The 24,920-nt window shown below is 40.5% G+C and overlaps 1 protein-coding gene across 2 annotated transcripts; it reads right to left on the bottom strand.

The window, feature by feature from the left end:
• Nucleotides 1-11,475: 11,475 nt before the first annotated feature.
• Nucleotides 11,476-24,592, bottom strand: LOC129824364 (gastrula zinc finger protein XlCGF17.1-like). 2 transcript variants are annotated; one of them, XR_008754736.1, is made up of 3 exons: nucleotides 24,030-24,592; nucleotides 17,530-18,997; nucleotides 11,476-13,220 (listed from the first exon to the last, which is right to left on the bottom strand). XR_008754736.1 is itself a non-coding variant. In XM_055883957.1 (2 exons), the coding sequence occupies exons 1-2, from the start codon at nucleotides 24,352-24,354 to the stop codon at nucleotides 12,511-12,513; spliced, it is 1,035 nt and encodes a 344-aa protein (XP_055739932.1). In that variant the 5' UTR covers nucleotides 24,355-24,592; the 3' UTR covers nucleotides 11,476-12,510. The 2 variants fall into 2 exon arrangements, 1 of the variants encoding a protein (XP_055739932.1); XM_055883957.1 differs by lacking the exon at nucleotides 17,530-18,997.
• Between the last annotated feature and the right edge of the window lie 328 nt (nucleotides 24,593-24,920).

Here is a 24,920-nt window from a genome sequence, read left to right as displayed (position 1 = left end):
TTGGTGTTCACATCACTAACAAACTAGAATGGTCCAAGCACACCAAGCCAGTCGTGAAGTGGGCACGACAAAACCTATTCCCCCTCAGGAGACTGAAAAGATGTAGCATGGGTCCTCAGATCCTCAAAAGGTTCTACAGCTGCACCATTGAGAGCATCCTGACTGGTTGCATCCCTGCCTGGTATGGCAACTGCTCTGCCTCCGACCACAAGGCACTACAGAGGGTAGTGTGTACATCACTTGGGCCAAGCTTCCTGCCATCCAGGACCTCTTTACCAGGCGGTGTCAGAGGAAGCCCCCCCCCCCCCCCCCCCCTCTGCTATCATCTATGCATAGTCACTTTAATAACTCTACCTACATGTACATATTACCTCAATTACCTCGACTAACCGGTGCCCCCGCACATTGACTCTGTACTGGTACCGCCTGTTTATAGTCTAGATATTGTTATTTAACTTCTGCTCTTTAATTACTGGTTCCTTTTATTTCTTATTCTTATTTGTACTTTTTTTAAACTGCGTTGTTGGTTAGGGGCTTGGAAGTAAACATTTCACTGTAAGATCAAATTCAATTTGGTTTGATAGACCCATTGTACAGAATGAATGACTGACTGCCCAGTTCAACATCAGTTTACCGTCTCACCTCATACTGTAATGGAGCAGCAGCAGCTGACTGCCCAGTTCAACGTCTTATCTCATACTGTATTGGAGCAGCAGCAGCTGACTGCCCAGTTCAACATCAGTTCACCGTCTCACCTCATACAGTATTGGAGCAGCAGCAGCTGACTGCCCAGTTCAACGTCTCATCTCATACTGTATTGGAGCAGCAGCAGCAGCAGCTGACTGCCCAGTTCAACATCAGTTCACCGTCTCACCTCATACAGTATTGGAGCAGCAGCAGCTGACTGCCCAGTTCAACATCAGTTCACCGACTCACCTCATACTGTATTGGAGCAGCAGCAGCTGACTGCCCAGTTCAACATCAGTTCACCGACTCACCTCATACTGTATTGGAGCAGCAGCAGCTGACTGCCCAGTCAACATCAGTTCACCGTCTCACCTCATACTGTATTGGAGCAGCAGCAGCTGACTGCCCAGTTCAACATCAGTTCACCGTCTCATCTCATACTGTATTGGAGCAGCAGCAGCTGACTTGATCGTTGATGCTAATCAGCATGTTTGAATCTGAGAGTAAATAGAGCAGACTCCACTCTAAAAATGAAGGGTTCAACTGGAGTTGTTCTCAGATCCCCTAAGAACCGTAGGGTTCTTGGTCAATGAAAAACAGCCCCAAAAGGTTCTTCAAGGAACTTGTTAGAAGGTGGGTTCATCGAGGAACCTCCGTTGTTGATGGACTTCTTCCGGGAACTTCGCAATTACAACTGAAAACGCTGGTGGCCAACTTTTTAATTGTTGGATGCGACAACAGTTAAAAAGGTTAAGTTGGGTTGATGTTTGGCACTGAATATGTATCGAAATAATTTATATAATAATATAAGATACTAATGAATAACGAAGACAATTATGGTTTTCTGTGTATAGCTTCCATAACGTTACTATAGCTAATTAACGTAAATATTAGAAAGACGGGTTTGACCGTCGTCGTTGTATGAGCTACAGTACAGTACCGTTATCTAGCTAACGTTATGTCCTAACTAGGCAGAACTAGGTTTGGATTATTTCCCTGAACTATATTCTTTCCCATATATTGTATATCGTTTCCATAAAGCCAACATGGCTTTACACTCTAATTAACGTAAGTTTCCAATCTAGAGCAGTTCTCACTTTTGTGTTATTGAACTGGCTAACGTTAACTAACTAACTAAGGACTCTCCATAGCTACTCCAGCAGCTCCAAACATACTCCCAGCAGAACAAAAAATTAACTATAGATCTTTGTGAGGAACTATAGATCTCTGTGAGGAACTATAGATCTCTGTGAGGAACTATAGATCTCTATGTTACTATCCAAACTTCAGATTAACACTCAGTCACACAAGTCTCATATCACAGTCACACAACTCTCATATCACAGTCACACAACTCTCATATCACAGTCACACAATGCTATTCCCAAACATACCTAATCAATTAGTTGTTTATCAACAATATTTTCCCATTTCTATATCATGGTTAGTTCCTAGGATAATGCAAATCATACATTTACATCTTTCAATACTTCTAAAATGGGGTACATGTTTAAAACAATTACAGGCGCACCTTACTACACTGCTCAAAAAAATAAAGGGAACACTTAAACAACACAATGTAACTCCAAGTCAATCACACTTCTGTGAAATCAAACTGTCCACTTAGGAAGCAACACTGATTGACAATAAATTTCACATGCTGTTGTGCAAATGGAATAGACAACAGATGGAAATTATAGGCAATTAGCAAGACACCCCCAATAAAGGAGTGGTTGTGCAGGTGGTGACCACAGACCACTTCTCAGTTCCTATGCTTCCTGGCTGATGTTTTGGTCACTTTTGAATGATGGCGGTGCTTTCACTCTAGGGGTAGCATGAGACGGAGTCTACAACCTACACAAGTGGTTCAGGTAGTGCAGCTCATCCAGGATGGCATATCAATGCGAGCTGTGGCAAGAAGGTTTGCTGTGTCTGTCAGCGTAGTGTCCAGAGCATGGAGGCGCTACCAGGAGACAGGCCAGTACATCAGGAGATGTGGAGGAGGCCGTAGGAGGGCAACAACCCAGCAGCAGGACCGCTACCTCCGCCTTTGTGCAAGGAGGAGCACTGCCAGAGCCCTGCAAAATGACCTCCAGCAGGCCATAAATGTGCATGTGTCTGCTCAAACGGTCAGAAACAGACTCCATGAGGGTGGTATGAGGGCCCGACGTCCACAGGTGGGGGTTGTGCTTACAGCCCAACACCGTGCAGGAAGTTTGGCATTTGCAAGAGAACACCAAGATTGGCAATTTTGCCACTGGCGCCCTGTGCTCTTCACAGATGAAAGCAGGTTTTACACTGAGTACATGTGACAGACGTGACAGTCTGGAGATGCCGTGGAGAACGTTCTGCTGCCTGCAACATCCTCCAGCATGACCGGTTTGGCGGTGAGTCAGTCATGGTGTGGGGTGGCATTTCTTTGGGGGGCCGCACAGCCCTACATGGGCCCGCCAGAGGTAGCCTTACTGCCATTAGGTACCAAGATGAGATCCTCAGACCCCTTGTGAGACCATATGCTGGTGTGGTTGGCCCTGGGTTCCTCCTAATGCAAGACAATGCTAGACCTCATGTGGCTGGAGTGTGTCAGCAGTTCCTGCAAGAGGAAGGCAATGATGCTATGGACTGGCCCGCCCGTTCCCCAGACCTGAATCCAATTGAGCACATCTGGGACATCATGTCTCGCTCCATCCACCAACGCCACGTTGCACCACAGACTGTCCAGGAGTTGGCGGATGCTTTAGTCCAGGTCTGGGAGGAGATCCCTCAGGAGACCATCCGCCACCTCATCAGGAGCATACCCAGGCGTTGTAGGGAGGTCATACAGGCACGTGGAGGCCACACACACTACTGAGCCTCATTTTGACTTGTTTTAAGGACATTACATCAAAGTTGCATCAGCCTGTAGTGTGGTTTTCCACTTTAATTTTGAGTGTGACTCCAAATGCAGACCTCCATGGGTTGATAAATTTGATTTCCATTGATAATTTTTGTGTGATTTTGTTGTCAGCACATTCAACTATGTAAAGAAAAAAGTATTTAATAAGAATATTTCATTCATTCAGATCTAGGATGTGTTATTTTAGTGTTCCCTTTATTTTTTTGCTGTTGAAACTAGCAGAGGATCCATGATAGTCCCGTATCTCTCCTGTGTGAACAACAAAGTCAGACAGATGGTTAAAGGCCATCAACAGCAGAATTCCTCTGTTTGAGGTAAAGGGTGATGCCCAGAGCATACCCATGAAGTAGTACAACAATTGACGTCTGTTAAATTTGACAATTAAGAAGGTCAAGATAGCAACAATAGTGATATTTTGTCTTGTTTTCACATTAGTAGTAACATCGATGATTGTAGGCTAGAAATAAGTTGTTCAAGTTGTTGAAATCCTAAGCAGTGTGCCAGACGACTTTTGGTCTCCAATATAGGCCCCTTTCTGTGTTTGCTCAAATTGCGGCACGAGGGCAAAGCACACGCAATTTGGTTGCAAAAACTCCTCCCTGCTAATGAGGAATCCGCTAGTTATGGATGTAGTATATCTGCCTGGAGCAAAAATGATGAGCAAAGATTTTAGTTTTTCACAATGTGTTCTGAATATTACAGCGCAAGATCAGGAGTGCTACTCAAGGAAACTCATATTAAGCTCTGTGTCTATTCACTAATTCACCACCGTGGGGGAAAACTCAGGGGATTTCTCATAGGCTGACAGCAAAAATAGCCTCCATTTCCAGGTTGCTTAAAAGGGCATTTCACATTCAATATGGATTAGAATTGTAGGCCTTGAATCACCTGCTTAATATGTTTGTGTTATTGTCGCAAATCAATTGCTTTATACCTAAACACTTCAACCAGTAAAATGCTCTTTGGCTAGCTTTGCCATCAGCCTGACAATGAGGGTTTAAACTAAGTGTTTAACAAATTGGCCCATAACTTCACCTAACAATAATATAGACCTACTGTAGGACCCATAACTTCACCTAACAATAATATAGACCTACTGTAGGACCCATAACTTCACCTAACAATATTATAGACCTACTGTAGGACCCATAACTTCACCTAACAACAACATAGACCTACTGTAGGACCCATAACTTCACCTAACAATAACATAGACCTACTATAGGACCCATAACTTCACCTAACAACAACATAGACCTACTGTAGGACCCATAACTTCACCTAACAACAACATAGACCTACTGTAGGACCCATAAATCCACCTAACAACAACATAGACCTACTGTAGGACCCATAACTTCACCTAACAATAACATAGACCTAGGATTATAAATAATCTAATATTTCAGATGAAACATGTAAACTAAAATGTCTTTGTCATGACATTTCATAACCTGATCACCAGATAATTTTGTGAATAATCCCACTAGACTACTCTTTATTGTGTTGTCATTCTAAATGTCCTGAATAAAGGAAAATAGCTCTGTGTGTTGTACAACAGCCTATCCATCAAGGAACAGTTCTCTACACATTATGCGTTAAGTATCTCTGTGTCCAAACAGACTAACGAGACCCAACAGTAAATCAAGCAGACAATAACAATATAAACATCCATTTGTTATGGATGTTGGATCCAACGTGAGGCACAGCATAACTGTCTTTACCAGAGTAATGAATGAAGAAGCACTTTGGCTGTTGTTGCATGTCGTGATGTTTGTCATTTGACTGGCATTCAGAAAATGATTTCCTGGATCAGCTGATGATAGTTGAACACGTGACTAACTAAATAGCTTCAGTATTAAGAATGTGTAATTATTGAAGAACCGCGTTAATGACAGTATCCATTTGGGTGTTGTCAATAAAGTTAAGGTGACTCTCGGTTAGAACCATTGGATTTAGCAAATTCTGACATGATTTAAGATTTCTGTGCCCATGAAAACTGTTTTCCCAGCATAACATAAGGAGACACAAGATCCGTCAATTTTGTCAATTTATTCATTGTCTTTCATTTGAAACACTCCTTTCAATGTTGAGTAAGGAAGCACACCTGATTACGCACATGACCTCGTGCATGGCCAGTCCTTGTATTCATAGTGTAGTGAATTCACGGGGTTTCCCTGAGCTTAACTCAAACCTGGGTCCAGTGACTGTCAAGCCAACACCTTATAACTGTTATGCCAAGATGTCTGAACTTCTTGACGAGGTCCCTAGGTTTTGCGTTAAGGTTGATACAATAGCTTTCTCTATGAATTTGAGAGTGGTTACATTTCTCCAGCCCCATCCCTCAGCTGTTTATCAAACCAAGTCTCTGGGCAGCCATTTTGTTTCTGTTTAAATACTAGGTTGTCCATTTTAAAAAGCCACACAGCAATCAACCAATCTGCAGTTGAAACAATAACAAAGCTGTAATTCCACCACTGTTTTGCTAGTAAGATGATGGATGGGGCTGGAGAAATGTAACTACTCTCAAATTCATAGACAGACCTATGGATGCAAGGACTGACCATCCATGATATCAACATTATAGTTTTAACCATGTTGAGGCTATACAGTGTTGGTTTACATTGTTTCTAAACATTGGAGTAAAAAAAGTTTATTTGGGGTTCTGATGGGGTACAACAGTTGAACTAAGCTCATGAGGCATGTGTTATATTCAAGAATCAATGGCAATAAATAAATAATTTAAGAGTCAAAATATAGATGTAGCAATTGCAGATTTCCCTTTTAACACCAAACATCAGTTCAACAACTGCAGAGTTTGTGCCTCTGTATTTAAGACAGTACTTACTATTGTTAATCAGGGCCCGGTTTCTCAAAACCATCTTATGGCTAAGTTCAGCGTTAGCCATAAGATGGATGCCTTAAGATAAGATTGGATGCCTTAAGATGCGTTTGGGAAATCAGGCCCATATATCCAGTTTCCTCCTCTTCGTCCTCCTCCTCTTTCACTCCAAAAACTGCATCCTCCTCTTCTTTTACTGTAACATTGTTAAAATATTTTATCAAGTTTTAAGATAAATGATTCAATAATTCTACCCAGAAACTTAACCATTAGGATTAGAGCATGGACAACGGGTAATTAAAAATGATAACCATTGGGGAAGAAAGGAATGTATGTGCGTGCCGAAAGAAAGCAAAGAGACTCCTTAACCTATGTTTGAACCGACCCAGCTATAACTCTGGGTTATGAGAGAAGTATAAAAGGAATGTTTTTGTATATGCACGGGAGAGCTCTCGCCAATAAAATTGTATCTGACTAATTGTGAGATGGGAATTCTGTCTGTTTCATTTAAACCACAACTTTACAACCTCTGGGGTTCAGACCTAAAAAGATAATTGCAATTTATGAACATTAATTACTAAATTACATAACAAACATCCTCCTCCTCTTTCACTCTGAACATATCTTCCTCTTCTTTAACTGAAACGTCTTTCTCTTCTTTAACTGAAACATCTTTCTCTTCTTTCACTGAAACGTCTTTCTCTTCTTTCACTGAAACGTCTTTCTCTTCTTCTTTCACTGAAACGTCTTTCTCTTCTTCTTTCACTGAAACGTCTTTCTCTTCTTCTTTCACTGAAATGTCTTTCTCTTCTTTCACTGAAACGTCTTTCTCTTCTTTCACTGAAACGTCTTTCTCTTCTTCTTTCACTGAAACGTCTTTCTCTTCTTCTTTCACTGAAATGTCTTTCTCTTCTTTCACTGAAACGTCTTTCTCTTCTTTCACTGAAATGTCTTTCTCTTCTTTCACTGAAACGTCTTTCTCTTCTTTCACTGAAACGTCTTTCTCTTCTTCTTTCACTGAAACGTCTTTCTCTTCTTCTTTCACTGAAACGTCTTTCTCTTCTTCTTTCACTGAAATGTCTTTCTCTTCTTTCACTGAAACGTCTTTCTCTTCTTTCACTGAAACGTCTTTCTCTTCTTCTTTCACTGAAACGTCTTTCTCTTCTTCTTTCACTGAAATGTCTTTCTCTTCTTTCACTGAAACGTCTTTCTCTTCTTTCACTGAAATGTCTTTCTCTTCTTTCACTGAAACGTCTTTCTCTTCTTTCACTGAAACGTCTTTCTCTTCTTCTTTCACTGAAACGTCTTTCTCTTCTTCTTTCACTGAAACGTCTTTCTCTTCTTCTTTCACTGAAACGTCTTTCTCTTCTTCTTTCACTGAAATGTCTTTCTCTTCTTTCACTGAAACGTCTTTCTCTTCTTTCACTGAAATGTCTTTCTCTTCTTTAACTGAAACGTCTTTCTCTTCTTCTTTCACTGAAATGTCTTTCTCTTCTTTAACTGAAACATCTTCCTCTTCTTTCACTGAAATGCCTTTCTCTTCTTCTTTCACTGAAACATCTTTCTCTTCTTCTTTCACTGAAATGTCTTTCTCTTCTTTAACTAAAACATCTTTCTCTTCTTCTTTCACTGAAACGTCTTTCTCTTCTTCTTTCACTGAAACGTCTTTCTCTTCTTCTTTCACTGAAATGTCTTTCTCTTCTTTAACTGAAACTTCTTTCTCTTCTTTCACTGAAACGTCTTTCTCTTCTTCTTTCACTGAAATGTCTTTCTCTTCTTCTTTCACTGAAATGTCTTTCTCTTCTTCTTTCACTGAAACGGCTTTCTCTTCTTCTTTCACTGAAACGTCTTTCTCTTCTTCTTTCACTGAAACGTCTTTCTCTTCTTCTTTCACGGTAACAGCCTCACCTTCCACTTGTTTTAGTATTGTAACAGCCTCCTCTTCCTCCCCCTTTTTGACGAGAGCATCTTTCTCCGTCCAGCAGACCCCCTCTTCTTTAGCAGGAGGAGAGTAGCTTAGTGAACTCATTGTCGGAGATGTTAGCTAGCTAGGCTAATGCTAATTTAACCAGTCCGCTAGCTGAATAGTAACAACAACACCGTAAATATTAAATTTAATCGGATAACTAACTAGACGATAGAGGTAGTTTTAAAACACAGTGGCTAATAAAACACAGTGGCCTCCCGGGTGGCGCAGTGGTCTAGGGCTGCGCCACCAGAGTCTCTGGGTTCGCGCCCAGGCTGGGCTGGGTTCGCGCCCAGGCTCTGTCGCAGCTGGCCGCAACCGGGAGGTCCGTGGGGCGACGCACAATTGGCATAGCGTCGTCCGGGTTAGGGAGGGTTTGGCCGGTAGGGAAATACTTGTCTCAGTATGTAAAAAAAAAAAAATGTAATAAAATGTATACACTCTACTGTAAGTCGCTCTGGATAAGAGCGTCTGCTAAATGACTAAAATGTAATGTAAATGTAATATACACTAAAGCGTCTAAAGAGCTTTATTGGTTCAGCTATTTTGTCTAGCAAGCTACCGAGGTGGCTGACTAACGTAAACTCACGTAAACTCGTACATCGCCTTGGTCCGTACAATTGCCCTTATTTTAGCGCCCCAAAACGTAATACTTCCAGATCAACTGTAATGTCAATACCATTGTAAAGCACAATTTCTCCCCTTTCCAACAAAATAAATTACATGACCTAAACGCAGCCCGTTTCTGCATAATTCAAGCAGGCAATGAGCCCCTTCGGGTCTTTAAAAAAAATTGCGGGTGGGGAAGAGAAACTAATACATGAGAGTGAGAAGGAGAGATATTGTGTGGGAAAATAGCTTTTTGTCACTCGATCTGTCCCAACTTATCACCTTATCGCCACTAAAATGTAAATAAAACACTATAAAGAGCTTATATAATGCGTCATTACATACCTATTTGAAGGTTTGTGTCGAATTTTATGTATATAATAATATATATATATATATATATATATATATATATATATATATATATATATATATATATATACAGTACCAAACTAGTTGAGTTTAGTGTAAAGGCCTGTTGGTTAAAAGTTCAGAAATAGTGACACATTATTGATACTCATTCATGGGTGTAAAGGCCTGTTAAGAGTTCAGAAATGTCTGCTTCTGCTTTTTCCATGTGTCCAGAGAGGAACACATCTGGTGTTGTCAGGTTTCTTAGGGAAGTAAAGTTATTCCTACAGTCAGAGCAGTGGTAAGGTTTGTCTCCTGTGAGTGCTCTCTGGTGATACCAGGCTGTTTGACTGAGCAAAAATCTTCCCACACTGATTACAGCTATAAGGTTTCTCTCCTGTGTGTGTTCTCTGGTGTCATTTAAGGTGTTCTATCTGAGAAAAGCTTTTCCCACATTGCTCACAGCTATATGACTGCTCTCCTGTGTGTGTTCTCTGGTGTGATACCAGGTTGCTTGACTGAGTAAAACACTTACCACAATGATCACAGCTATATGGCTTCTCTCCTGTGTGTGTTCTCTGGTGTGATACCAGGTTGCTTGACTGAGTAAAACGCTTGCCACATTGCTCACAGCTATAAGGCTTCTCTCCTGTGTGTAATCTCTGGTGTGTTTTCAGATTACTTGAATGAGTAAAACTCTTCCCACATTGATTACAGCTATAACGCTTCTCTCCTGTGTGTACTCGCTGGTGTTTTTTTAAGTTCTGATGAAGATTTGAAACGTTTCCCACAATCAGAGCAGCAGTGAGATTTCTTTTTTGTGGGTCTCTGATGTTGTTTCTTGAGGTGTTCTGATCTGGAGAGACTTGTCTCTGCCTCATCAGCTTCATGATGTTGTTGAGGCTCCCCAGAGGATCCACGATGGTCACATCTCTCTCCTGTGTGAATGTCAGTCAGACAGTCAATGTAGTGAATGTTTAAATGTTTTTACAAACTTTGACAAATGTCTTCTAAGTCTTGTTTTAGTTTGATTTTGGTCCACCAGCAAGTGTAGCAGGCAGAGGACAGAATATACCAGCCACTGTAGCAGGCAAAGGAAAGAATATACCAGCCACTGTATCATGCAGATGAAAGAAAATACACACCACTGATTTTTTACCAGGCCAAATTTTTTTTGCCCATGAATGACTACACCAAAAATCACAACAAGAAAACGAATAAGCAGCTTGGCAATGTTTGTAAAACAAGAAATGTAAGTATGAAGTAATGTGCTGAGGAGTATTTCTGTCTGTAATAAAGCCCAGTTTAGAAAATGCTGTCATACTGCTGTGCTGATAAACATTTACAATACATGTTTAACATTTAACATGTTTAACGATTGGCTGGGCCTGGCTCCCCAGTAGGTGGGCCCATGGCAGCGCACCTGCCCAGTTATGAAATCTATAGATTAGGGCCTAATTTATTTATTTCAATTGACTTCTATGAACTGTAACTCAGTAAAATCTTTTACATTGTTGCATTTATATTATTGTTCAGTATAGTTAGGAGCTGGGCAATTCCACAGTAACGGAATTACACCAGACTCTGATTTTTCACTTTAAAATGTATGCAAAACAAAAAACATTGCTGCTTTAAAACCACGTTTGTGTACAAATATTAGTATTTACTGGTGTTACTCTGACATACTTCTAAATTATAATGTACAATCGTATCTTTTCTCCTTTTTCTTTCTACAGAATCCTAAAACTCACTAGCTTCTAGAACTCTCGTCTTCCTAAAACTCACTAGCTTCTAGAACTCTCGTCTTCCTAAAACTCACTAGCTTCTAGAACTCTCGTCTTCCTAAAACTCAATAGCTTCTATTCCACTTGGAACGAGTCCAAACAAAACTCATCTCCAATACGGAAACAGGTGCAGTCAAAATAAATTGTGATCAAATGTACACCCCTTTGTTAATATGTATTGGCAATAATTCACTTAATGGTGAGGCATGGAATATAATAACTGTATCTTTTGTCAGTCTGAATGTTTGAAATATGAATTCGTGATTAGTCATGCTACTTCAGTAGTGGAATAAAGACAATTAGCACTTGAATGTTGTAAAGAAATACTGGAGTGATGTAGGATTGTTAATAAAATTGATTACAGACCAATTTATTATACTGCGTCCATGTGTATAGGCTGCAAGTACATTGAAATTAAGTTGTTTTCAAGTCATTGACAAAACGACCAGAAAATACATATTTTCAACTTTCACTTTCAACTACAAACGAACAGATATTGGATGTCTCGGGCATAGTCTCATTTTCAATGACATTTTGCTATATGGGATAGCCCCATTGTAAAAACACAGTTTTAACATGTCCAAATCAATAACCAATATGCAGAAACAGTTTGTGATATATTCAAAACCTAAACATAACATATGCTATATACACAAACATCTGCCACAATAATCATATCACTTGTATTTTTTTAAACAAGCACCATATAAACTGCACAAGCACCAAAAACGCAGTCGTTTTGACAAGTAGCAATAAATCACGGATATCGATTAGGGGGGAAATCAGTTATACGTGCTGTTGAAACTAACAACTAAAACAAAACATGGAAATGGGAGATATCTTTTACCTCACTGGTTAGAGGACAACCTGCAGAAGACAGTCGGCTACAATTTGGAGTGATCCATTTAAATGTAGGGGTCGCTAAACAAAGGAACGCAACACTTATTTGTCATCACTCATCGATATCATGTTGAAAGCATTTGTGCCGTGAGGAGGGAGATGAGGTTGCACGTCCTGTTAAAACGAACAGCTCAAAAAACACACGGAATCTGGGAATAATGTGTACATCACTGGTTAGAGGACAATTTGTGGAAAACAGCTAGCTACATTTTGATTCAAGTGGGTCACCAACGCGGTAAATGTAACACAACTCTTTTTTTGTTAGTCACTTTTTGTTAAATCACATAAATAGTACTCTTTTCAATTCAGACCCTAGATTTTTCCGTGAGGCTAATATCCATATCATGCTGAAATCAATTGAACAAGGAGCAAACGTTTAGGGTTCTACATTGACATTATTAAAATACTCCTTCTACAATGTTAAAACATACTACATTGTGAGATTTTATTTCATTGATATCGTGAAACAACTCCTTCATGTATGTTTTTTCTGATGTTTGATCAGAGATCTTTTACTAGAGTATCTCTTGTCACATTGATTACAGCTATAAGGTTTCTCTCCTGTGTGTGTCCTCTGGTGTATAGTCAGACTGCTAGACGTAACAAAACTCTTCCCACATTGATCACAGCTATAAGGCTTCTCTCCTGTGTGTGTTCTCCGGTGTGATATCAGGCTGAATGACTGACTAAAAGTCTTCCCACATTGGTTACAGTTATACGGTTTCTCTCCTGTGTGTGTTCTCTGGTGTTTAGTCAGACTGCTAGATGTAACATATCTCTTCCCACATTGATCACAGCTATAAGGTTTCTCTCCTGTGTGTGTTCTCTGGTGTGATTCTAAACATCCTGAAGAAACAAAACTCTTTCCACAGTCAGAGCAGCTTAAAAGTTTCTCTCCTGTGTGTGTTCTCTGGTGTTTAGTCAGACTGCTACATGTAAGATATCTCTTCCCACATTGATCACAGCTATAAGGTTTCTCTCCTGTGTGGATTCTCTGATGAATTGTAATGCCTGCTGAGGAGGTGAATCTCTTCCCACAGTCAGAGCAGCAATGAGATTTCTTCCCTGTGGTTCTCTGTAGGTGTGTCTTGAGGTGTTCTGATCTGGAGAGACTCTTCTCTGCCTCGTCAGCATCATGAGGTTGTTGAGGCTCCCCAGAGGATCCACGATAGTTCCGTCTCTCTCCTGTGTGAACAACAAAGTCAGACAGATGGTTAAAGGCCCACAACAGCAAAAATCCACTGTAAAAGGTGATGCCAAAAGCGTAGCCATGTTGTACAACAATTGACGTCTCTAATGAATGTTAAAATTATTTGACAATTGTCTTAAGACAGTCAAGTGAGAAAGTCCTATTTTGTCTTGTTTTCACATCAGTAGAAACATCGATGATTGTAGGCTAGAAGAAAGTTATTAAAAGTGCTGATATGAGTGCATTTCACACTACTTTTGGATTATAATTATAAGTCTCGCTTGAATGTCCTGTGTATTACTGTGTTATTGTTGCAAATCAACTGCTTTATACTTAAACACTTCAACCAGTAAACTGCTCTTTCGCTAGCTTTTCCATCAGCCTGAAACTGATGGTTTGTACACCAAGTGTATGCCAAAATTAGAGGTCGACCGATTAATCGGGGCCGATTTCAAGTTTTCATAACAATCGGAAATCGGTATTTTTGGGCACCGATTTGACGATTTTTTTATTTTTATTTTTACTTATTTTTTATACACCTTTATTTAATCTTTATTTAACTAGGCAAGTCAGTTAAGAACACATTCTTATTTTCAATGACGGCCTAGGAACGAGGCAGAACGACAGATTTTTAACCTTGTCAACTCGGGGGATCCAATCTTGCAACCTTACAGTTAACTAGTCCAATGCTCTAACACCTGATTACATTGCACTCCACGAGGAGCCTGCCTGTTGGCAAATGCAGTAAGCTAAAGTAAGTTGCTAGCTAGTATTAAACTTATCTTATAAAAAACAATCAATCAATGACTGTCATTGCTCCAATGTGTACTTAACCATAAACATCAATGTCTTTCTTAAAATCAATACACAAGTATATATTTTTAAACCTGCATATTTAGCTAATAGAAATCCAGGTTAGCAGGCAATATTAACCAGGTGAAATTGTGTCATTTCTCTTGCGTTCATTGCACGCAGAGTCAGGGTATATGCAACAGTTTGGGCCGCCTGGCTCTTTGCGAACTAATTTGCCAGAATTTTACGTAATTATGACAACATTGAAAGTTGTGCAATGTAACAGGAATATTTAGATTCATGGATGCCACCCGTTAGATAAAATACGGAACGGAATAAACGTTTTGTTTTCGAGGCGATAGTTTCCGGATTAGTCAAAGGTATATGGTTTAGAGAGAAATAGTCGACGCGTTATAATTCCTGTAATAACTTGCGGCTGAATTTGAAAGGGTTTCCTTCGTTATTTTACCGTTCATTTCTTCCATAGAGAATGTCTTGATCTACTTCAAATAAGGTCTGTGTTTCGTGCAGGCTTAAACCGCCTCGACGTTTTGATACCCGTGTAAATCTCACTAGGATAAGGTAACGTTTGTCAACATATTTTCATAAATCCACTCTACAATTTTTTTTTTAATCTTGGCTTATATTTAGCCAATATTGATCAGAGTTACCTTGTCCTATGGATATCTACACAGTTATAAAATTGGCACGGTGATGTAAGCCTACACGAAACACAGATCTTATTGTGAATCTAAAAATAACCTATGCAATAAATGAAGGAACCGCTTTTCAGATTTTGCTAGGTGTCATGGGAATTATGACTCGCACTTTGGTTGTCAATTCTTACCATGCCCATTATTAAAATAGGATTTCTTGCATATAGAAATTAAGGTTTTTGTTTTCAACATCCATCACAGGTAACTTAAACTCTATTTTTATTCAAACAGTTGAGAGTATTTGTCTCCTAAGCAGACTTCAGTATCATTGTCACTTCAGAGCTGTGTGCGTGTGTGTGTATTTATGTATTATATTAAGTTAAAATAAGTGTTCATTGTTCATTCAGTATTGTTGCAATTGTCATAATTACAAAAATGTGTGTGTGTGTGTGTATGATATATATATAAAAAATAAATAACAAATAAATAACAAAATCGTCCGATTAATCGGTATCGGCTTTTTTTGTCCTCCAATAATCGGTATCGGCATTGAAAAATCATAATCGGTCGACCTCTAGCCAAAATGGCCCAAAACTTCACCTAACAACATAGACCTACTGAAAGACAAATAACTTCACCTTACAACAACGACCTACTGTAGGACCCATAACTTCACCTAACAATAATATAGACCCATAACACTGGACTATATATAATAATACAGTAGGACTTTTGTCCCAGAAAAAAAAGAAAATGTTATTGCTTCTTTAATCAGCACAACAGTTTTCAGCTTTGCTAACATAATTGCAAAATGGTTTTCTACTGATCAATTAACCTTTTAAAATGATAAACTTGGATTAGCTAACACAACGAGCCATTGGAATACAGGAGTGATGGTTGCTGATAATGGTCCTCTGTACGCCTATGTAGATATTCCATTATTATCACATTTATATTCATAAAAATGATGAATATGAAACATTTAGGTACATATACAGTTGAAGTCATAAGTTTACATACACCTTAGCCAAATACATTTAAACTCAGTTTCACAATTCCTGACATTTAATCCTAGATAAATCCCCTGTCTCAGGTCAGTTAGGATCACCACTTTATTTTAAGAATGTGAAATGTCAGAATAATAGTAGAGAGAATTATTTATTTCATCTTTTATTTCTTTCATCACATTCCAAGTGGGTCAGAAGTTTACATACACTCAATTAGTATTTGGTAGCATTGCCTTTAAATTGTTTAACTTGGGTCAAACATTTCAGGTAGCCTTCCACAAGCTTCCCCCACTATGTTGGGTGAATTTTGGCCCATTCCTCCTGACAGAGCTGGTGTAACTGAGTCAGGTTTGTAGGCCTCCTGGCTCGCACACACTTTTTCAATTCTGCCCACAAATTCTCTATAGAATTGAGGTCATAGCTTTGTGATGGCCCCTCCAATACCTTGACTTTGTTGTCCTTAAGCCATTTTGCCACAACTTTGGAAGTATGCTTCTGTCATTGTCCATTTGGAAGACCCATTTGCGACCAAGCTGTAACTTCCTGACTGATGTCTTGAAATGTTGCTCCAATATATCCATGAATTTTCCTGCCTCATGATGCCATCTATTTTGTGAAGTGCACCAGTCCCTCCTGCAGCAAAACACCCCCACAACATGATGCTGCCACCCCCATGCTTCACGTTTGGGATGTTGTTCTACATCTCCCCCTTCTTTCTCCAAACATAACGATGGTCATTATGGCCAAACAGTTCTGTTTTTGTTTCATCAGACCAGAGGACATTTCTCCAAAAAGTATGATATTTGTCCCCATGTGCAATGGTGGTTTTGGAGCAGTGGCTTCTTCCTTGCTGAGCGACCTTTCAAGTTACGTCGATATAGGACTCGTTTTACTGTGGATATAGATACTTTTGTACCCGTTTCCTCCAGCATCTTCCCAAGGTCCTTTGCTGTTGTTCTGGGATTGATTTGCTCTTTTCGCACCAAAGTACGTTTATCTCTAGGAGGCAGAAAACGTCTCCTTCCTGAGCGGTATGACGGCTGCTTGGTCCCATGGTGTTTATACTTGCGTATTATTGTTTGTATAGATGAACGTGGTACCTTCTGGATTTGGAATTTGCTCCCAAGGATGAACCAGACTTGTGGAGGTCTACAATCTTTTTTCTGAAGTCTTGACTGTTTTCTTTTGATTTTCCCATGATGTCAAGCAAAGAGGCACTGAGTTTGAAGGTAGGCCTTGAAATACATCCAAAGGTACACATCCATTGGACTCAAATGATGTCAATTAGCCTATAAAAAGCTTCTAAAGCCATGACATAATTTTCTGGAATTTCCAAGCTGTTTAAAAGGCACAATCAACTTAGTGTATGTAAACTTCTGATCCACTGGAATTGTGATACAGTGAATTATAAGTGAAATAATCTGTCTGTAAACAATTGTTGGAAAAATTACTTGTGTCATGCACAAAGTAGATGTCCTAACCGACTTGCCAAAACTATAGTTTGTTAACAAGAACAAGTTTCTATAAAATGGACAGACTAGGTCTTTACTGCTCCTACATGGTTTAACAATACATCATGTAGATGTATATAAATGAACAGACTAGGTCTATACTGCTCTAACATGATGCAACAGCACAGTGCATTCGGAAAGTACTCAAACCCCTTCACTTTTTCCAAATTTTGTTACGTTACAGCCTTATTCTAAAATGGATTTAAAAAAAAATAATTAAATACTCCATCTACACACAATACTCCATAATGACAAACCAAAAACAAGTTTAGATTTTTTTGCTAATTTATTAAAATAAACTGAAGAATCTACATAAGTTTTCAGACGTTTACTACGTACTTTGTTAAAACACCTTCTGGAGTATGACGCTACAAGCTCGGCACACCTGTATTTGGGGAGTTTCTCCCATTCTTCTCTGCAGATCCTCTCAAGCTTTGTCAGGTTGGATGGGGAGCGTCGCTGCGCAGCTATTTTCAGGTCTCCGATCGGGTTCAAGTCCGGGCTCTGGCTGGACCACTCAAGGTTATTCAGAGACTTCTCCCGAAGCAACTCCTGCGTTGTCTTGGCTGTGTGCTTAGGGTCATTGTCCCTTTGGTAGGTGAACCTTCACCCCAGTCTGAGGTCCTGAGCTCTCTGTAGCAGGTTTTCATCAAGGATCTCTCTGCACTCTGTTCATCTTTCCCTCGATCCCGACTAGTCTCCCAGTCCCTGCCGCTGAAAAACATCCCCACAGGATGATGCTGCCTCCACCACGCGTTACGCCAGGTGAGCCGCTTGGCAGTCAGGCCAAAGAGTTCAATCTTGGTTTCTTCAGACCAGAGAATCATGTTTCTCATGGTCTGAGAGTCTTTAGGTGCCTTTTGGCAAACTCCAAGCGTGCTGTCATGTGCCTTTTACTGAGGAGTGGCTTCCGTCTGACCTCTCTACCATAAAGGCCTGATTGGTGGAGTGCTGCAGAGATGATTGTCCTTCTGGAAGGTTCTCACATCTCCACAGAGGAACTCTGGAGCTCAGTCAGAGTGACCATCGGGTTCTTGGTCACCTCCCTGACCAAGGTCCTTCTCCCCCGATTGCTCAGTTTGGCCGGGCGGCCAGCTCTAGGAAGAGTCTTGGTGGTTCCAAACGTCTTCCATTTAAGAATGATGGCGGCCACTGTGTTCTTGGGGACCTTCAATTCTGCAGACATTGTTTGGTACCCTTCCCCAGATCTGTGCCTCGACACAATCCTGTCTCTGAGCTCTACGGACAATTTCTTCAACCTCATGCCTTGGAATTTGCTCTGACATGCACTGTAAACTCTGGGACCTTATATAGACAGGTATAATCCTAAACAATATGATTTCATGTGGCACAAAACAAAAACTCAAATTCTCTTTCAAAATATAAGTCAGAATACAGCCTTTCTATTCTCTCATGTGATTTCAGGTTCTCTGACTGGGAAAATGTCCTTCCACACAGAGAGAGAGCAGTGATAGGGCTTTTTCAGTGTGTATTCTCTCATGCTCCTTCAGGCTCCTTAACCAGATAAAACTCTTTCCACACTGGGAGCATTGGAAAGGCTTTGCTCCTGTGTTTATTCTCTCATGAGCTTTAAGGTCTCCTACTCGTTTAAATCTCTTTTCACATTGGAAGCAGTGGTATGGCTTTTCTCCTGTGTGTGTCCTCTCATGGCGTTTTAGGTTCCCTAACCAGCGAAAACTATTTTCACAATGGGAGCAGTGCTGTTGTCTCACTGTTTTGGGCGTCTCTGGGTCTGGTTCCCCTGAAGGACTCTTCCTGCTGTCATAGTGAGAGTCTGCTCTTTCTCCTGTCAATGACAAACAGCATCTAGTTATACAGAGACCTAAATGAAACCTCCACGTGATAAAACTGTCTTCCTATGAGGTTTAATCTAGACTAGATCCCTCAATAAAAGAGCAAAACTGGTCATCACAGAGTGGCTGTAGTGCTTCGTAGGCTGGGTAAATCCATTTGAATTCAATACATTTTTGACAGCATCCCGTTTGATTTTTAAAAAAGCTTTCCTTACATGTTTGCATATGGAAGAAGTGGTAAAAAAGTGACTTTTTGTAACTGAATGCAAAAACATTAATGAGATATACAGTATTAGTCAAAGTTTGGACACACCTAGTCATTCATGGGTTTTTCTTTATTTTTACTATTTTCTACATTGTAGAATAATAGTGAAGACATGACAACTATGAAATAACACATATGGAATCATATAGTAACCAAAAAAGTGGTAAACAAATCAAAATATATTTTAGATTCTTCAAAGTAGCCACCCTTTGCCTTGATGACAGCTTTGAACACTCTTGGCAGTGTCTCAACCAGCTTCACCTGGAATGATTTTCCAATAGTCTTGAAGGAGTTCCCACATATGCTGAGCACTTGTTGGCTGCTTTTCCTTCACTCTGTGGTCCAACTCATCCCAAACCCTTTCAATTGGGTTGAGGTCAGGTGAATGTGGAGGCCAGGTCATCTGATGCAGCACTCCATCACTCTCCTTTTTGGTCAAATAGCCCTTACTGCTGAGGACTGGGGTAAAGTCATTTTCTCTGATGAATCCCAATTCCGATTGTTTGGGGCATCTGGAAAAAAGATTGTCCGGAGAAGACAAGGTGAGCGCTACCATCAGTCCTGTGTCATGCCAACAGTAAAGCATCCTGAGACCATTCATGTGTGGGGTTGCTTCTCAGCCAAGGGAGTGGGCTCACTCACAATTTTGCCTAAGAACACAGCCATGAATAAAAAATGGTACCAACATCCTCCGAGAGCAACTTCTCCCAACCATCCAGGAACAGTTTGGTGACGAACAATGCCTTTTCCAGCATGATGGAGCACCTTGCCATAAGGCAAAAGTGATAACCAAGTGGCTCGGGGAACAAAACATCGATATTTTGGGTCCATGGCCAGGAAACTCCCCAGACCTTAATCCCATTGAGAACTTGTGGTCAATCCTCAAGAGGCAGGTGGACAAACAAAACCCCACAAATTCTGACAAACTCTCAAATTCTCCCAGAAGTTAATTGACAGCATGCCAGGGCGGATTGCAGAGGTCTTGAAAAAGAAGGGTCAACACTGGAAATATTGACTCTTTTCATAAACTTCATGTAACTGTCAATAAAAGCCTTTGACACTTATGAAATGCTTGTAATTATACTTCAGTATTCCATAACATCTGACAAAAATATCTAAAGACACTGAAGCAGCAAACTTTGTGGAAATTAATATTTGTGTCATTCTCAAAACTTTTGGCCACGATTGTAGATTGATGAGGATTGTTATTTATTTAATCCATAGTAGAATAAGGCTGTAACGTAACAAAATGTGGAAAGACTTTAGTGACATAAATAAGGGGTTAAAGACATGTAAAAAATATAGATATAATTTTATTTTATATATATATATATCTCAGATACAGGACAGACACTTCAGAACAAACTTCCTTTTGATGTTTTGGGGGACACAATGTTACTATGGTTACTGTTGTTCCATGTTGTGAATGTTATCCAATGTGTTACTATGGTTACTGTTGTTCCATGTGTTTCTACAGTACTATACTGGGAAAACCCTTCATGTTGGAGGGTGTTTCTACAGTACTATACTGGGGAAGCCCTTCATGTTGGAGGGTGTTTCTACAGTACTATACTGGGGAAGCCATTCATGTTGGAGGGTGTTTTGCCTTTGACACTCCAGCAACTGTTTCCAGTGTGTTAGTAGGGGGTCTCATTCATATTGGGAAATTATTTGGCTGGAGGGAAGGTTGTGCCAAATCCTGTCGTTTGTAAGGAACTCAGAATTGAGGAACCTGATGGGTTATCAGAAAAGTACCCTACAGTGTTCCCAGTATGTGCCGTTACACGTGCTCTGTCTAAGAGAGTCACCGGGAGCAAGTCTAGTGTTGAGGATGTCAGCGATCCCACCATGGTCGATCTGTCTGAGACGTTTATGGGTGATCCTGATTTTGGTAAATCTCCAGAGTTGACCTCTCCTTTGAAAACCCCAAAGGTGAGAGTTTGTAGAACCTCTGAATGAAGAGAGGATCCCTACAGTTGACACTTTTATGTCTAGGAAGCAGTAGCTTGCTGAACAGAGTAAAGATGTTTCTAGGAAGCAGCTGATTGATGAACAGAGTAAAGATGTTTCTAAGAAGCAGCAGCTTGCTGAACAGAGTAAAGATGCTTCTCAGAAGCAGCATATTGCTGAACAGAGTAAAGATGTTTCTAGGAAGCAGCTGATTGATGAACAGATTAAAGATGTTTCTAGGAAGCAACTGATTGATGAACAGAGTAAAGATGTTTCTCGGAAGCAGCATATTGCTGAACAGAGTAAAGATGTTTCTAGGAAGCAGCTGATTGCTGAACAGAGTAAAGATGTTTCCCTCTCCCCTCTTTTTGCTGAGATACATCCAGAAGAGGAGTTTAATTAAGTTTGTGTGGGTAATTTTGTATGCTCTCGTTGGCTGGCCCTCACTACATAATCGCCATCAAACCCACTGGCTCCAGGTCATCCATAAGTCTTTGCTAGGTAAAGTCCTGCCGTATCTCAGCTTACTGGTCACCATAGCAACACCCATCCGTAGCACGCGCTCCAGCAGGTATATTTCACTGGTCATACCCAAAGCCAACACTTACTTTGGCCGCCTTTATTTCCAGGTCTCTGTTGCCAATGACTGGAAGGAATTTCAAAAATCACTGAAGCTGGAGTCATATCTCCCTCACTAACTTTAAGCATCAGCTGTCTGAGCAGCTTACCGATCACTGCACCTGCACACAGCCAATCTGTAAATAGCACACCCAACCTCCTCATCCCCTTATTGTTATTTATCCTCTTGCTCTTTTGCACCCAAGTATCTCTACTTGCACATCATCATCTGCACATCTTTCACTCCAGTGTTAATGCTAAATTGTAATTATTTTGCCTCTATGGCCTATTTATTGCCTTACCTCCCTACATTTGCACACACTGTACATAGATTTTTATTTTTTTATTTTATTTTGTGTGTAACTGTGTTGTTGTTTTTGTCGCACTGCTTTGCTTTATCTTAGCCAGGTCGCAGTTGTAAATTACAACTTGTTCTCAACTGGCCTACCTGGTTAAATAAAGGTTAAAAAAAAATACTCTAATTAATACATGCTTTAACAGAAATGAATGTAACCAAATGACAGGAATTAACGGTACATTTACTACTGGTGACATTTGTAATGGGGAATTGATATAATAAACTCAATCTAAGGGCAATCAATTCAAATCAAGTTTATTTTATACAGCCCTTCGTACATCAGCTAATATCTCGAAGTGCTGTACAGAAACCCATCCTAAAACCCCAAACAACAAGCAATGCAGGTGTAGAAGCACGGTGGCTAGGAAAATCTCCCTAGAAAGGCCAAATCCTAGGAAGAAACCTAGAGAGGAACCAGGCTATGAGGGGTGGCCAGTCCTCTTCTGGCTGTGCCGGGTGGAGATTATAACAGAACATGGCCAAGAATTCACACAATGAAACAATGAAGGAGCAAGAATTGGTGGAAGCCAGCGGAGGACATTCTGAAGAGAGACTCACCTATATCTTCACCACACAACCCCCCCCCCCCCCCCTTCTTGTCTCAACATTTTAAATAATACTCAAGATACATTATCTTCACACATATTTGAAATGCTTTTCACTGACAGCCGAACCTCAATAATCAGTGAAGCCTATTGCCACACACACTGCCCAAATAGGCATAAGCCTACAAGCTTGTGGTTTGAAACCATATACAGGTCTTTTTTCAAAGAAGCTAATGATCCCTGATTCCTCTGTGGCAACGTCATGCTGGTAAAGTATTTATTTCTGTATAGACAGGAGTAATTATACAATTTGGGCAAATTTATTTCAATTTATTTACTTGTTGGACCCACCACTATGCCATTTCTCTCCTGTTCTACTGGACCCACCACTATGCCATTTCTCTCCTGTTCTATTAAACCCACCACTATGTCATTTCTCTCCTGTTCTACTGGACCCACCACTATGCCATTTCTCTCCTGTTCTATTAAACCCACCACTATGTCATTTCTCTCCTATTCTACTGGACCCACCACTATGCCATTTCTCTCCTGTTCTACTGGACCCACCACTATGCCATTTCTCTCCTGTTCTACTGGACCCACCACTATGCCATTTCTCTCCTGTTCTATTAGACCCACCACTATGCCATTTCTCTCCTGTTCTATTGGTTTTCATATCAACTTTATTCCGTTGTCCAGAAACGAAAGGCACAAACTGCTTCATTACAGGAGTTCCACGTTCTGTTCAGATCCATTACCCTCATCTAAATGTGATTTCTGTCATTCTGAGCACCGTGGGTGAACAACCCTAATGGGTTATGCACCCAAGATGTGTCTAGTAAAGTTCTCAAAAGGCCAGTAAATTAAAATCTTCCCCGTCACGGAAACCCTGGTAGCATTATAATGGGCGTTACTGAGCGAGATCAGTGACATCACCCAAACTGGCCGTAGATCTCAATGTGATGTGGACAGGAAGCTACTAAAATGTCGTAAATAAAACATCTAAATATCTCAAATTAATATTTTAAAGAAATCAAAAGGAGAGGAATATGTGTAGAGCGGATGAAAAAGGAGGGGATCCCACAGTAGTTGTCAGCAGATAGACCCTTCTCAAATATATATGTTAAGTCACTTTTTGGAAACGGAACGGAGAAAACAAGGGGTAGCTTGCTCTCTACGTCGTCTGAGTCTAGACATATCAGTCATCATCCTAGGGCCCTCCATGAAGAGTTATTGACGAGAGAACTCCGAATATCAAAAGTTAAAAACAAATTGAAGGCGGTACTTACTGGTGTTAATCAGATCTCCTATCTCCTCCTCTTCATCTTCCAATGTGACAGTAATCTCTCCTTCCTTCTTCACTCCAAAAACGACATCCTCCTCTTTATCTACCTCCTCTTCTTTCACAATAACATACTCCTCCTCCTCCTCTTTCACTCTGAACGTGTCTTCCTCTTCTTTCACTGAAACAGCCTCACCCTCTACTTCTTGTTTAACTGTGACATCCTCCTCTTCCTTCTCCTCTTTCACGACAATGTTCAGCCCCAGAGCTTCTTTCTCCGTCCAGCAGACCCCCTCTTCTTTAACAGGAGGGGAGTAGTTTAGGGAGCTCATGGTCGGGGATGTTAGCTAGCTATCATTAGCGACTAGGCTAGTGCTAACTTAACCAGCCAGCTACTATAGCTGACTAATAAAAACAACGTAAGTACGAAATGAAATAGGTTAACAAGTAGATACGACAGAAGTGTGTTTAAAATACAATAGCTAATATAGACCAAAAGCGTATAAATAGCTTGAATCTTTCCGCTATGTTGGCTAGCAAGCTACCGAGGTGGTTGACGAGATGTTTATGAAGAACCGTCCACTAGATTATACGTCACGCACACGATTCAGACCCTGCCAGTGTGCCAGGTGGACATTGGGTTGATTCAGACCCTGCCAGTGTGCCAGGTGGACATTGGGTTTGATTCAGACATTGCCAGTGTGCCAGGTGGTCATAAGGTTTGATTCAGACCCTGCCAGTGTGCCAGGTGGACATTAGCTTTGATTCAAGCCCTGCCAGCATGGCCAGAAATGTATTCCAAAACTGGCAGCATCGCCTGAACCCCAGCTGTTTAGTTGTGGTTGTTGTCAGTGACTTTGTTAGTTCCCTCTTCTATTTAAGTGACATTTTGGTTTTC

This window comes from Salvelinus fontinalis, chromosome 26 (assembly GCF_029448725.1).
Source record: "Salvelinus fontinalis isolate EN_2023a chromosome 26, ASM2944872v1, whole genome shotgun sequence".
Lineage (NCBI taxonomy): Eukaryota > Metazoa > Chordata > Actinopteri > Salmoniformes > Salmonidae > Salvelinus > Salvelinus fontinalis.
Note: the sequence above shows the minus strand (reverse complement) of the source record. Positions and strands in the feature narration are given on the sequence as shown.

What these genes read in the sequence shown, in the direction of transcription:
- LOC129824364 (XM_055883957.1), bottom strand. Translation starts at nt 24,354, where the DNA reads ATGAGCTCCCTAAACTACTCCCCTCCTGTTAAAGAAGAGGGGGTCTGC. An exon ending in AGGAGATCTGATTAACACCA is followed by an intron (nt 13,221 to 24,029) that starts GTAAGTACCGCC and finishes TTGTTCACACAG; the next exon opens with GAGAGAGACGGAACTATCGT.